Source organism: Podarcis bocagei (genome assembly GCF_964188305.1).
Source record: "Podarcis bocagei genome assembly, chromosome: 17".
NCBI lineage: Eukaryota > Metazoa > Chordata > Lepidosauria > Squamata > Lacertidae > Podarcis > Podarcis bocagei.
This window is the reverse complement of record NC_138143.1, coordinates 35,048,920-35,062,834: the sequence shown is the minus strand read 5'-3', so window position 1 is coordinate 35,062,834 and position 13,915 is coordinate 35,048,920. Positions and strand designations below refer to the sequence as shown.

The following is a 13,915-nucleotide window of genomic DNA, read 5'->3' as shown; positions in this document are numbered from 1 at the left end:
TAAAAAAGAAGGAGATTAACACAGTCAAAGTCAATGTTGCTAAAAACTTATAACTCCAAATTGCCACAGTTGCCCAGTTTATACTGTTTCTTCTTATGATATACAGTGATCAGGCACTGTGGAAACTTTGTATCAAAGTATCACTTCACAGGAAAAAGTCAGTTCAGTGTACTAACAAGGCAGACCGTTTCATGCTTTCAAATAGGTGAGATAGCAGAGGTTTTTTTCCTCCAAATGGATCATGCAGTTGTTGGTCAGATTCACCTCCCCTCTGCCCTGCTTGCTAGAGGGGAGATCAAAGGTCTAAATGTCCGGTTTATATGATCAAAGAGCAGGTTTAAACGGATGCAAGTTTAGAGTTCCGTTGCTTTCACTTTCATGCAGTCGGGGGGAGGCAGACTTCCTTTGCTTAAATCTCCCCGTTTTTAGCCCAATTTCTAAAATTTTAAAGGGTCCCGATTATTGTCCAGCTCTTACTCACGGGAATTCAGTCCAAATTTTCTTTTCAGGAAGGAATCGGCGCTCTCCGCTTATGGCGACGCGGCTTCACTTCGCAGGCTGGGTAGCGACTCTCAGCACCGCGCTCTCTCCCGATGTCGATCCGTAGCCTTTAAAAAGGCTCTTTCACGGTACCGGGGGGGCGCGAAGGTGCCCACCGAGTCTCCTTGTTCTCAGGCTTCAGCGCCTGGGATTTTAGGGGTCCCCCGCTCGCCGTAGCGGGTAAGACCCGAACTTGCTGTCCCGGGGAGATTTTAAAATGCTGGGGGTCGGCAGCGAAGAAGTCTCCGCTGTCCCGGGAAGGCAGGCGGGGGGGAGCAAAGACTTTTGCCCCCCGCCTGCCTTCAGAAGAGGTCCAGGACCTCTTCTGAAGGCCGGCTGTGGGCGAAAGTCTTTGCTCCCGACCGCCAGCAATTTAAAACAGGTCCCCGGAGATTTCCCTATGGGCTTTCGTCTTGCGAAGCAAGCCCATAGGGAAATTCGTCTTGCGAAGCGCCTCCAAAACAGAAAACCCTTTCGTCTTGCGGGTTTTCCGTCTTGCGAGGCATTCGTCTTGCGGGGTACCACTGTAAATATCATAGGTTCATATATTGTAAATGCTGGAAGATAATGCTGGGGTTTTGCTTAGCTCCTCAGGTGGGGATCAAGTGATTAGCCTAAACCAGGCATGGCCAAACTTGGCCCTCCAGATGTTTTCCCATCATCCCTGACCACTGATCCTGTTAGCTAGGGATGATGTGAGCTGTAGTCCCAAAACATTTGGAGGGCCAAGTTTGGCCATGCCTGGCCTAAACAATATAACTACCACTCCTAGAGAGACGCGGGAGTGAAGACACTATGAATTAATACTTCTCTTGGAGCAGGAAAGACAGGTGAGGGGGGAATCTTGGAGCACTTTCCAGTAGCAGCACTCAATTGGTTGCTGTACCCTCTGGCCCTTTCTGGAAGGAAGTTGAGATTAAACATGTGACAGCATTCACCTCATAGATTAGAAGTTCCCATCCTTGGTGCAGGTCCCCCCTCTTTGAGGAGACATATGTTCAAATCTCTACTTAGCCATGAGGCTTACTGGCTGGCCCTCTCAGCTTATTCTACCTCATGGGGTGGTTGTGAGATAGAATAGGGGGAGGGAAGCATGCCCTGAGCAATTTGAAGAAGAGTTGGGGGGATGTAGTGTCTCCTGCACTACACGGATGACTGTCTTCTGGTGGGCCAATTTTTCTTTTTCCTTTTCTCTGAACAAAACTTCTTGTAGCTCAGTCTAGCAGCTGAACAATATGAGGAGTAAGCAAGTTTTTCTTTTCCAAAACTAGCTATTCCTTCTTTCAAGTAGGTTTCTCCCAAACATAGGTGGCCCCAATCTCACACTAGTTACCAAATTTAAGAATTCCTGAAAGGCACCCATGTTGTCCCCTTCTGTCTTGCAACTCACAGACAATTTTGACAAGAATCGGAAACTACTGTTTATTAGGTTATATGCGATGTGTGTGTTTTCCAAATCAAATTCATATTTTTGCTTGCATTACTTTTTTGTATGTAGGTACAATTTTACTCACTATTTGCAGTTATTATTTTTTAAAAAATTGTATTGTTTACACCTTTGTCTAGGACAGCAGTTTTCAAACTTGTCATGGACCCTTTGAAAATGAGTGGGGGCCTCAGTGGATGACTTAAACATTTTTCTTCCGTGCACCATCAAAACCAGTGCAGTATTATGAAAAACATGATAGTTGGGTACCAAAGAAATAAAACTGGAAATTTGTTTGTCTCCTTTATATGCCGGTGCCAAAACCAGACAATCCCAATCAGTAACTTTTTGGCAGTTTGAGATATATGGCTTCATTGACTGATAACTAAGAAAGCTGAACATGTCTGGTACACTAAAATTACAGGTTGACTCAAAATACAGCATTGGGCACCCAGACTATGAACCCTAGGCCTTGTTACCCTATGCAGTAAATTCAGTATTGGCCCTAGCAAGCTTGATCACTTATGTAAAAAAAAAATTACAAATCAAGTGCAGCACCAAGTACAAATATTCTTACCAGTTCTGCATTCTTTCCACAGTCTACATAAATGGCATCGTAAGCCACCAAGAGCTTCTGGACTAGGACAATTTGCAAATAAAAATCTTAGTCAAATCCAGTACTAGATAATTTAATCCTGTGCTCTTGGCAGTTAATAGCTAGTTTGGTATATGTTCTGGGGTTTCAACCCTGAAGGCAGAGAAATGTGGACCTCATAACTACAGAGTAGGCACATTTCATTTTGGGGTGTTGCAGAAAGAGACAAGTAAAAGTGCCATTATTAAAGCCGTTAGCGCTGTCTCATTTGGGTTACAATACCCATCCTTAGTCAATTGTGTTCAGAAATGATGAAGTCAGATTACAAGTGCACATAATAGCAACTGGAGCTACTGCCGAATGAAAAACCTTCAAGAGATGAGACTGGAAATAAAGGGGTCTCTTTATCCTTTTTTTAAAAAAAGTGGTGAACTGTGAGACGAGAACACTAGTTCTCCACATATCTCATAGGTTTTTTTGAGCTAAATATTCTAGTGTAAGGACTATTGATTTAAAATTATGGTTTTGTACTCAGGCTGAGATTATGCAGTAAGTGATGCTGCTTGCTCATAATCTCAGATACAAAGAATCCTCAGCCTCAGGAAAAAAAAAACACTGGGCATACTGAAAGTAAAAAAGAAGGTGCTAGTCTCGTCATGAAGTTCGGTTGTGTATGGGAGGCTGACGCAATTTACTAGCACCGTGGTCAGTAGGTCATCTGGATCCCAGAATACCAAAAGAACTGTGCAATCTGCGGAAGCGTTTTGCTATAGAAATAGAGAAGCAAATATATTAAGCATTTCGGTGGACTCTTAAGCAGGGGTCTTGTGTTTGCTGCCCCATTTTCTTGAGCATTGTTAGCCTTACGGCATGGTATTTCAGGCTGTTCAGTTCTGTGTCTGTCCTCACCTGCACTAAAATAATTACTCATATGACCCAAAAGTGTGCCTTAGAACAATACTTTTTCAGTGCTCTTATACCATTGATAACATTTTTGTTATTTAGACTGATAGGAAGGAGAACTTGCTAAAATGGCAGTTTCATCAGGGATTTCATTGGGGCTGTTTCAATAGAGGAAAGGGCTGAATCCCCTTCCACATGTTGTGTGATCCTAGTCCAGATTGGGACTCCCTGTGGTTACTTCTTGAAAACCACCACCAAATACACAGATGCCAATGCAAAAATGTATTTACTGTTGTGATTTGGCCCTCTGGTGGTACAAACAGGTAGGAAGGAGCTACCCTAAACTACATGAAATTAGCAAGAAAATAGTATTCCATATTCATGAATCCAATCTAAGGCTTAGTTTGCACAATGTACTAGGTGAACTATATACAGTATATATATTTGTTTGTTCTAAATGTTTGTATAGTTCAACATTTTAATGGTTTTTCTCAAATTACATATTTTTGCAGGTTTTGGAAGAAAGGATGTAGTGGAACACTTATTACAGACAGGAGCCAATGTCCATGCTCGTGATGATGGTGGATTGATACCTCTTCATAATGCCTGTTCATTCGGTCATGCTGAGGTAGTCAGCCTGTTGCTGTGTCAGGGTGCAGATCCAAATGCCAGAGACAACTGGAATTATACTCCTCTGCATGAAGCTGCTATCAAAGGCAAGATAGATGTGTGTATTGGTAAGTGCATCTTTCCAAAAATATGTCTTTTTTCAGTGGTTTTCAATAGTATTATATCTTATGGGCCCATAGTTGTTACTGTATTTACTCAAGTCTAATGCGTCATTGAATCTAATGCACACCTCAGTTTTCAGAACCTTGAAACCAAAGTATTTGCTGGCGAATGTAAATGTGTCATCAATTCTAATGCGCACATCAATTTTTGCAACTTAATTTGGCCCAAAAAGGTGAGCATTAGAATCGAGTAAATACGGTATCTTATAACAAGAATACTGATACCAAAGCAAAAATATTCAGGTGCTACAGAATGTCTGAAAAGGCCTCTTTACATCAGTTCCTCTGTATTTATCAGCAAACTATTATGAAATATACAGAGAACTTAACTGATACAATCTTTGTTTTGGCTGTTCATCAACTTCCTTGGTTCTTTGTTTTTTGATGAAGGATTCTGATTATATCTCCATTATCAGCTCACAGGTATTATCCCCAGACCAACTCGCCCATCGTGCATAAACCTCTTGTGTTTATCTTTCTTTCTGCAGCTAGATTGTTAGTGGCGTCCTGTTGGAAGTCCAAATCATGTCCTTCCTGAGAGGAGTGGCTAGCGAAAGATCAGAATATCTGACACATAAATGGAGAGTCCTTAAGTGTTCATTAAAAACATATCTTTTTTATTTGACATGGTAAAAGTTTTTTCATATGTTAACTCTGTTGAACAGTCCACTAAACCCCCTGCAGGTAAACTTGTGGAGAGGCTTTATTGACAGCTGAATTGACTCTCTCACACACACCCCTTTTTAAATATGTGATAGTCGAATGCGGTATTGAATTCTCAGTTGTTTTCAGGTTTTCCTTCCCATTGTATTTTTCCTTTTATTTTTTCTATTTCTGCATGCATTTGTATTCAGGTCTCTTTTCACTTTTAAGGTATTTTTGTATTGGTTTATATTAACAAATTTCTATTTTTTTAAAAATGAAGGATTTTGGTCAGATAAATTATATTATTTGTTCACCCTAAAGAATAAGGGAGAAAAAAAAGGAAAAGTGAGCATGATCCTTAATTATCTGGAATCCCTTTTGAAAGAAAAATAAATTTACATGGCTACCTGCTAGTGTAAAACACTGCACAATACTTCAGTTTATTGCTTTAGTTTCATGCTTTCATCTGTATAGGAGTGTAATAGCTAATATATGAAAAACTAAGCTGAACAAAAGTCAGCATTATTAGAATCCAAAGTCAGACAACTTGCTGCTACTGCTATGCTACCACCACACTATTCTATGCATAGCCTGTGCAGATTTACAGTCTAATAATTGTCTGGTAAGGCTTTGTAGCTTGCTAGCCTTCTGGAAAAAAGATAACTAGGGATGCAATTCTGTGAGCTCTTTTCTGGTAGCTAGGCCTGTTGAACTCAATGAGACTTGCATCTGAGTAGACATGTATAAGATAGCACTCCAAATCTATGTAAGACAACTATACTTGATGTTCAGGAACTGCACGGCTAATTCCATGGGCCAAATGAGACTGCTTTTTTCTTTGAGCAACAACTGCCCTCTCCTCTCCCTGGCTAAGATACTTTTGAAACATGTTTCGAAGTCATTTGAAATGCAAAAATGGAGGGGGAGATGCTCTCTTGATTGTGGCCTTGTGTTTGTGTGTGTGTAATACATTGTATGGTTACTGGGACTATTTATGGCCAATGTATTCATTCTGCAAGTCAGTTTTCAGAGCTTTCCTCCTTCTTTGCACAGTGCTACTGCAGCATGGAGCTGATCCAAATATTCGAAACACAGATGGCAAGTCGGCCTTGGATCTTGCAGATCCCTCTGCAAAAGCTGTACTTACAGGTGAGAAGTATTCAGGTTCTTGTTACCTTACAGTGTGTAATCAGTCTCTTAAACTACTCCTTACTTTTTCTACTATAAAACGGCACAAATGTACACAGCATGTTTACAGATTTCATTGTAGTACTTAGTGAGGACCAAATGTTATAAATATTATTTATTTCATAAAATTTCATAAAGTTGCTTGTTGTACTTCCTTCCTTACGGCACTCTGCAACTAACTTGCAGTTAATGTATTTTGGTTGAACTGTAGTGATACCGATATCATTTTTCTATATATTTACTTCATTTACTATAAACCATTTCAATCCTTTACAACTTATATACAGAAAGGAACTGATGATCATTTGTAGAATTAAAGAGAAAGTAGCATGTCTAAAGTTTACATGACCAAATATGCTGATTAAATGAAGTCTGCAGTTTTCCATATCTATTTAAAGGGCTTAGGAGTTGTAGCAAGGGATGAAAAGCTAAAATCTATATTTCTATTTTGGTGATTGATCAAGATGTCACTGTCTTTCTTGAGAGTCTCACATTTTGAGGATGTAAAAGACAGAGTACTGAGTAAAATGTTAGGAATATAGTTTATTTTCTCATCTGTTTCTTTATTCACTTGCAAGCAAAAAGGAAGTCATTTGAGACTCATGGGGAATAGAAATGAGGGGTGTTTTTTATTTACGTGAGGATGACACAGTAGCTTGCTAGAATTATTATGGAAAGAAGAGTTTTGCAAATTATGTGAATCCCTGATGACTTTTCTCATCAGAATGATTTTATTTTTAAAAAAATATTATTTAGAATATTTATATCCCACTTTACAGCTCTGAAAGACTTTCATAAGCAGCTTACAAAAGGTTCTCAAGCTAAAATCATGCTCAAATCGAGTACAGGGACAGAAATTACATGGAGTCCATATGGAGCCGAGATTATTTAAGGCAGCATTTCTTTCCCTTGCCCTTTAGGGTGTTACACCAGCTCTCACCAAAATCCTCTGCAGCAAGGGTGTGGAGCTGATCACCTGGGATCCATGCAGTTAGAGCAGGTGAAATACTCCTAGAGATGATAAAATAAATGTTTTTTAATGACACCAAATAAATTAGTCAGTTTTGGTCATTTCTTAGAGAAAATCTTCTAGTTCTTTCCTGCTAGACCTGATAACCTTGGTTAGTGCTTTAAGTAAGATAGCCATGGTCTTCAAAATTTGTCAGCAGCTTGTGGCTTCTGAAAACTTTTCTCTGCACTTTGGATCTGACAGTTTAACTCTGCAGCCTGTAGCTTTTTAAGACAATGCTTAACCAGAGTGTTCTTTTTGGCACCACATCTTCATTATATTGATATGGCACAAATACATCAGGCCAACAGTTTGGGTTGCAACTAGAAACATATCAGTTACAGTACTTTTGTTAGCATTTACTGTTTGTTAAAAGAAAGGTGCTATTGTTGATTCCTGGAGTAACAACGTTGCTTGGTCAGGAATATGGCTGAATTGCTCCATATGTATATTGCAAATTGTTTACATCCTTTTTCTCCACAAGGTACCTAGAAATGCATTCTGAAAAATAGAGGGTAAAAGATCACAGATCAATTTCCTTGTTTTCCAAGACCCCAGTGTTTCTTCCTGCCTTCTATGTTCCTGAGTAGGCAGTGAGGGTTGACTTTTGTTTCACACAAGCCAGCATTCCAACACAGTTTAGGCCACTGTGTCAATTTCACAGGCAAAGTTCTATAAATGCATAATCAGATCCTATGTCTTCAGCTGCAGCTAGTGAGTTCTTCAGTCTGATGCTGCTCATCTGCCAGGAAAGTAGAGAGATTGCTTATTTTAGGCTCAGCTAGTGCTGTAGCATGTAAGACAAGCCATCAGCCTATGTCAGTTCTTAGGGAAATTCCAGAAGTTAAAACAATTTCCTGTTATTTATTTAAATAGACCGCAATAATGAATTCTGTATGTTTTGTTAAGAAATCAAATTATTTAAAGTACAATTGATATGATCTGATCAAAGGGGATTATGAACAACCTCCTATAGCATCTCAGTTCACATCCTTCCTTTTAGCTAAGCTACGGTAGAGTCGTACAGTTGTGCCCCGCAAGACGAACGCCTCGCAAGACGGAAAACCCGCTAGACGAAAGGGTTTTCCGTTTTGGAGGCGCTTCGCAAAACGAATTTCCCTATGGGCTTCCTTCGCAAGACGGAAAGACCTTCTCCCCGCGCCAGCCTTCGGAAGGCTCCTCCGAAGGCTGGCGGTGGGGCGGAAAGACCTTCTCCCCGCGCCAGCCTTCGGAAGGCTCCTCCGAAGGCTGGCGGTGGGGCGGAAAGACCTCCCCGCGCCAGCCTTCGGATGGCTGTCCTGAAGACTTGCGGTGGGAAGAGGGTTTTCCTTCCCACCGCCAACATTCAGAATGCTGTTCTGAATGTTGGCGGTGGGGAGGAAAAACCCTCCTCCCACCGCAAGCCCCGGGAACAGAGGAGAAGCGCTGCGCCCCTTCCCCTCTGTTCCCGTACCTGTCCTGAAGGCTTGCGGTGGGGAGAAAAGCCCTTCTCCGCACCGCCAGCCTGGCAAGCGGTTTCCATAGGAACGCATTAATTGATTTTCAATGCATTCCTATGGGAAACCGTGCTTCGCAAGACGAAAAACTCGCAAGAAGAAAAAACTTGCGGAACGAATTAATTTCGTCTTGCGAGGCACCACTGTACTGTACTAAATTCGGCAGATAGTGGCACCTAACAATCCATTGGGCTATTATTTTTGTCCTTACGATAAGGTGAGGCATTTAGATGCCCAGTTAAATTGGTCTTCCAAGTGACCCCTACAATGTGCTGGGGTACAGAGAAGGCTAAGAACTCACTCATAAAGACCATTGGGTACATCACACATCTGGGTGAAAGAATACATGGAACTCAAGTCACTGAGGCCTCTGATACCACGTTTGGAAGACTCAAGATTCATATAAACCCTAAAGAGTTACAGAGAAGTTAAGCCAATACTCCACCTTGCATTGTACAGTCAAGTATCTACTAGGGGACCTCAGACAGATCTTTCCCAGTCATTTATTCTGAGAGTAATACCTGGAGATGTACTCCAAATCTCACTTAAGCAGCGTGCCACTAACCGACACTGCCTTATTCCTAGCTTTTGTGATGCTGGTGTGTGAGAGAATCTGCTGTGAAAGGTATAGACTTGCACTATTTTCAGTTTTAAGTGTTTTTCTGCCTTTAATTATATCACCCTTCAGTTTAACTTCCCTCTCAGTCTTTTATCTGCTTTTAATGAAGGAGTTTATGTTTTGGCAAAGAAATGAAAATCCTGATAATGTGAATTTTTAATACTACATCTGTTCACAGGAGAAAGAAAACGTGCATTCGCCAGCTTATAACAAAGGGAAAAGAAAAGCAAATCTTCCCAAGCAAGCACATTGCTAGGTACTTAAAAAGATTAAGGGCACTGGTCCATAGGCACACATTAGCATATGCTAAATTATTTGTATAGACGCAAATTGCAATTTAAACGCCACAGAAGGCAAGCCAACTAATTTCCCATCCAAATCACCCCATATAAATTATTTCATTAACATGCACCCCAGCCCAGATGATCCCAAATCATTATTCTTCAGTGTATTTACCCCCAATTAATTTCCCAACAGATTTCATTCCAAATGATTTTGGTTTCCCTACGTATACCCCACCATCTATAGTGAATCTTAATTTATTCCTCAAATTTATACATTACCCAGTAACAAAGATCACCCTGCTCAGTTCAGTTTCTTCAGCTCCGTTACCCACCCAGAAAAACTTTGAAAAAGATTTGAGGCTGTGGACTAATTTCTAGCAATGCCGCTGTTCCTAAGGAATAAATGCTGGGGAAAGGGAGAAAGCCCTACTCAAAACGGCTCCAGTGTTCCCTAGCTTACTTATTTCACACAAAAAGGGTGGGCGAAATTTTTGCCACTTTCGTTAACCTTAAAATACAACCTTTAAAATATGTCACAGGAGCAACTAGTTTTATTATAGGTTGGTATTTTGTTGATGTAGCAGACTAAAATATCTACTTTTTGACATTTGTGTTACATTGGTTGTGCTTGGGGATCTTGGAAATGTATCCCTGCCCCAATAGAGGCTACACAAAGTAAGAGCATGCATTTTGAGGGGTAGAGGGCAGGTGATTCAGGGAGGGGAGATAGCATCACTTCTGGAAGCTGTACATCCCAAGGGACCCTCTGCTCACCTGTGCTCAGTTGCTGCGGGTCTGCCCTTGCCAGCCTGGTGAATCTTCTGGAGGGCACCAGGATGGCAAAAGCTGTTATAGGCTAATCTATATTCTTACAAAGGGACACAGGTGGCGCTGTGGGTTAAACCACAGAGACTAGGACTTGCCAATCAGAAGGTCGGCGGTTTGAATCCCTGCGACGGGGTAAGCTCCCGTTGCTCGGTCCCTGCTCCTGCCAACCTAGCAGTTTGAAAGCATGTCAAAGTGCAAATAGATAAATAGGTACCGCTCCGGCAGGAAGGTAAACGGTGTTTTCATGCACTGCTCTGGTTTGCCAGAAGCGGCTTAGTCCTGCTGGCCACATGACCTGGAAGCTGTACGCCGGCTCCCTCGGCCAATAAAGCGAGATGAGTGCCACAACCCCAGAGTCGGCCACGACTGGACCTAATGGTCAAGGGTCCCTTTACCTTTACTATCTTCTTACAAGTGACAAATAACTGCTAACAGCCTTCTGCTGTCCAATTAAATACATTTTGATTTATTAATTATCAGAGTTTTAATCTACAGACCTTGGACAAAGCGTTCAGTCCCATAGAACTTGGCAAACATGCAGTGGATTTAGTTGTGAGGAACTCGGGCTGATAGGTCATGCTCAGGGTAGATCTTCTTTTGGGTAAAAGTTACACTTCTGAATTCTAGTAAAAAAGCTGTTTGTAACTTGATGAACACAGCAAACCTTCTGTGCCAAGGGTAGGGAACCTTTGATCTTCAGATGTTGTTGGAATCTTAAAATCCATCAGCTCTAGCAAGGGTGTCTAATGATGTCAAATGATGAGTGCTGCAGTCCAACAGGGTCACAGGTTCCTCACTCCTCTGCCCTCAGGAACGTCCTCCCCAATACCCATCAAATTCATGTATGTATGCATAATTCCTCGTGATCCTGTTCTGAAATCATGAAGTAGAAGTTTCGCTAAAGAGGTATTGGCAGTATTGTAACTTGGGTAAAAATAAGTGAGGAATCGTAGCTAAGGGTCTTTATATTGGCCAAGGTACGACTTATGGTTCTTGGTTTATTTTCAGCTTCCTTGCAGTAGCATTTTAAATTTGCCAAAGTGTTTTATATTATTTTATTCTCACAACAGCCCTTTAAAGTAAGGCCATAGTGCAATTTTATCAAAACATGGTTTATTCATATGCAGCCGTTCCACAGCTAAGCCATGCTCAAGGTGGCTGCACTTTCCAAAAAAAAATCACATAGTTCAGTCTGTTACAAAAATATAAGAAAATTTTAAATAGTCATAGACAATAAAGGGCAGGTGGAAATAGGCCAGCAAAACAGGGAGCAAGTCTTGTAGGTAAGATGAAAAGAACAGTACTACCACCTTAAGGACTATCCTGTAGATTATTGCATAAGCTTTCTTGGGCTAGAATAGTCTTCATCAGATGCATCATTCTTGGTATTCCTTGACGTTTATATGCAATATCACTGTTATACACTTAAAACCAATTCATCTTGGCATAGCTACCTAGGTGGTGAACAAAAGATGAGAGCTAGTCTCATCTGGAGGTGGGAAGACATGCAGACTTGACTTGCTCTATGTGTTGTGTTCAAAGCTATGGCTTTCAGGGGTTCCCTGGAAACCTAATGGGTAATAGGGGAACAAGAACTGTTTGACTGTTAATGCTGCGAGTCCTTCCACCTTATGCTCAGCCTTTCTCTCTGTAAATAAAATCATTTATCCACTGCATTCTCTTGTGACCTTCATTCTAAGAAATCAAAACCCAAGGTAAGCACTGGCACTCCCTAGTGTCTCACATTGGTTGGAGATTGCATTACACTGGCACTCTCACTCCTAAAGGAGTAAAGAGAAACATATTTCCTCCTTCTGAAAGCATCAATAGCTAGTTGTTTCTGTGTCAACATACATGTACTTGTGCAGATCTTTAGACATGTGCAAAGGGTGCTTAACAAAATAAACTGGTTTGACTGCTTTAGCAGTACCTTCTGCTGCAAAATCTCATTTGACAGATATAAAACTAGAAGCCTGGAGGGACCCAAGATATCATTGAACCCAACCCAACCCTCCAATCCTTTATTAATACATTTGCTATAGGCTTAAAATGCCACTGGGCAATTTTATTCATTTCTCTTGTAAGCAGTGGCTAGTAGGATATCCCTTTGAAAACATACCACATCGTTTTAAGTAATGGTACCCCACAGCAACACCATGCAATGGGTCTATGGCAAAGAGGAGGAATGTTAAATTATGGCTCCAAATCAACACTCCCTGCTGGGCTGAATTTTCTGAATGGCTGCTTGGGTTGTAATTCTATATAATGGAATTAATAGTGAACTATAAATGAGAGGGGGGGCCCCCGACATTTTATTGGAGATCAAATTATTATTTTGGTAGACTTGGTCTGCCTTTGCAGCCTGACAAGTTGGCTATCCCCCTTTGAAGAGAAAATGTTCTATGAACATGCTAGCAGCTGCTATTCAGACAGTGGAATGTGCTACAGTGACCTAGCAAATTGAATTAAAATGTTAGATGTTATCATCTGCAAAGAATTGTAGCAATAAATGGTCAATCATCCTGACTCCAACATCTTCAGCAGTAAAAGCAGTGATGTTAGGAGTGTATTACAACCGTGAACCAGAGAACTGCTGCTGATTTGCATGTAATTGCAGAAAATTGTAGCAGCTTGCATTTTTTTTAATGAGGTGATTGCGAGGACATAGCTGATGGAGAGCTTGTACTCTTTCCTGTGATATATTTATAATTCACTGTGTGAGTCTAGACGTAACAATTTTTTTAGAGACAGTAATAAAATATGGATTTACATTTAGATATCAAAATGACAGTTTGAACACTAACAAATTTTCAGCATAAATATTTGCAAAGAAGTTAAAGTAGACATCTTAATGGAAATTCATAACGTAATCTGCTGAAAGACCAATGTTTCATACCAATGTTAATACTTAACCTTTTTAGCTATTTGACCAGTTGAGATGAATGGGAATGAGTTTAGAAATCATGGTAGTTGGCATGTTTCAGAACTTATTAACACATATGTTTGAAGGGTGCTGATGAACATGTGAATGTGAATTTAGGACTTTGTAGTGTTGCTTGATCTGTCATCCCTCTATAAAGAGCCTTTGCTATTTCTGTTTCTCCTCCCATGGCCCTTGTTCAACTGTCTGTTTTCAGCTGTCTTTTACTTCCTTGCAATTTATTTATTGTTGTCTCTGGTTATAGCATATCTCTTTATATACAGGTATATTTCCCGCCACGACTTGGGGCAAGTTGCTTTTGCCTGCTTTCTTCTAACAACTCAAGGTCCTCTGGCAATTTTCTCTATAGAGTAATGAGCTGTGGATACAGGAACTGCTTGTTTATATACACAATAGTGACATCTTACAGTTGTGTTAAAAATCTCCTGGTAGCTCTAATTCACCCAACCCCAGTTGTTGGTTAACTTACTGTGATACCATGGAATGTTTACATACACAAATATTACCAAAAAAGCCTCAGGATTTTAAAAAATGCAACTGTGTGCCCTTCCTCTGCTGCTGCTGCTCTGTCTCCATTGTCCTGCACTAACCCAGATGTCTAGCATCACCTGTTGACAATAGGAGAGGCAGTTGGTATAGTGTTATAACAA

At 40.7% G+C, this 13,915-nt stretch overlaps 1 protein-coding gene across 1 annotated transcript in view; it reads left to right on the top strand.

The window, feature by feature from the left end:
- Positions 1-13,915, top strand: part of TNKS (tankyrase) — an 84,097-nt gene that overhangs the window by 11,042 nt on the left and 59,140 nt on the right. The window contains exons 2-3 of the mRNA XM_081176179.1: positions 3,977-4,201; positions 5,954-6,049. Of these exons, the coding sequence (XP_081032305.1) occupies positions 3,977-4,201; positions 5,954-6,049 (321 nt within the window). The remainder of the gene's footprint in view (positions 1-3,976; positions 4,202-5,953; positions 6,050-13,915) is intronic.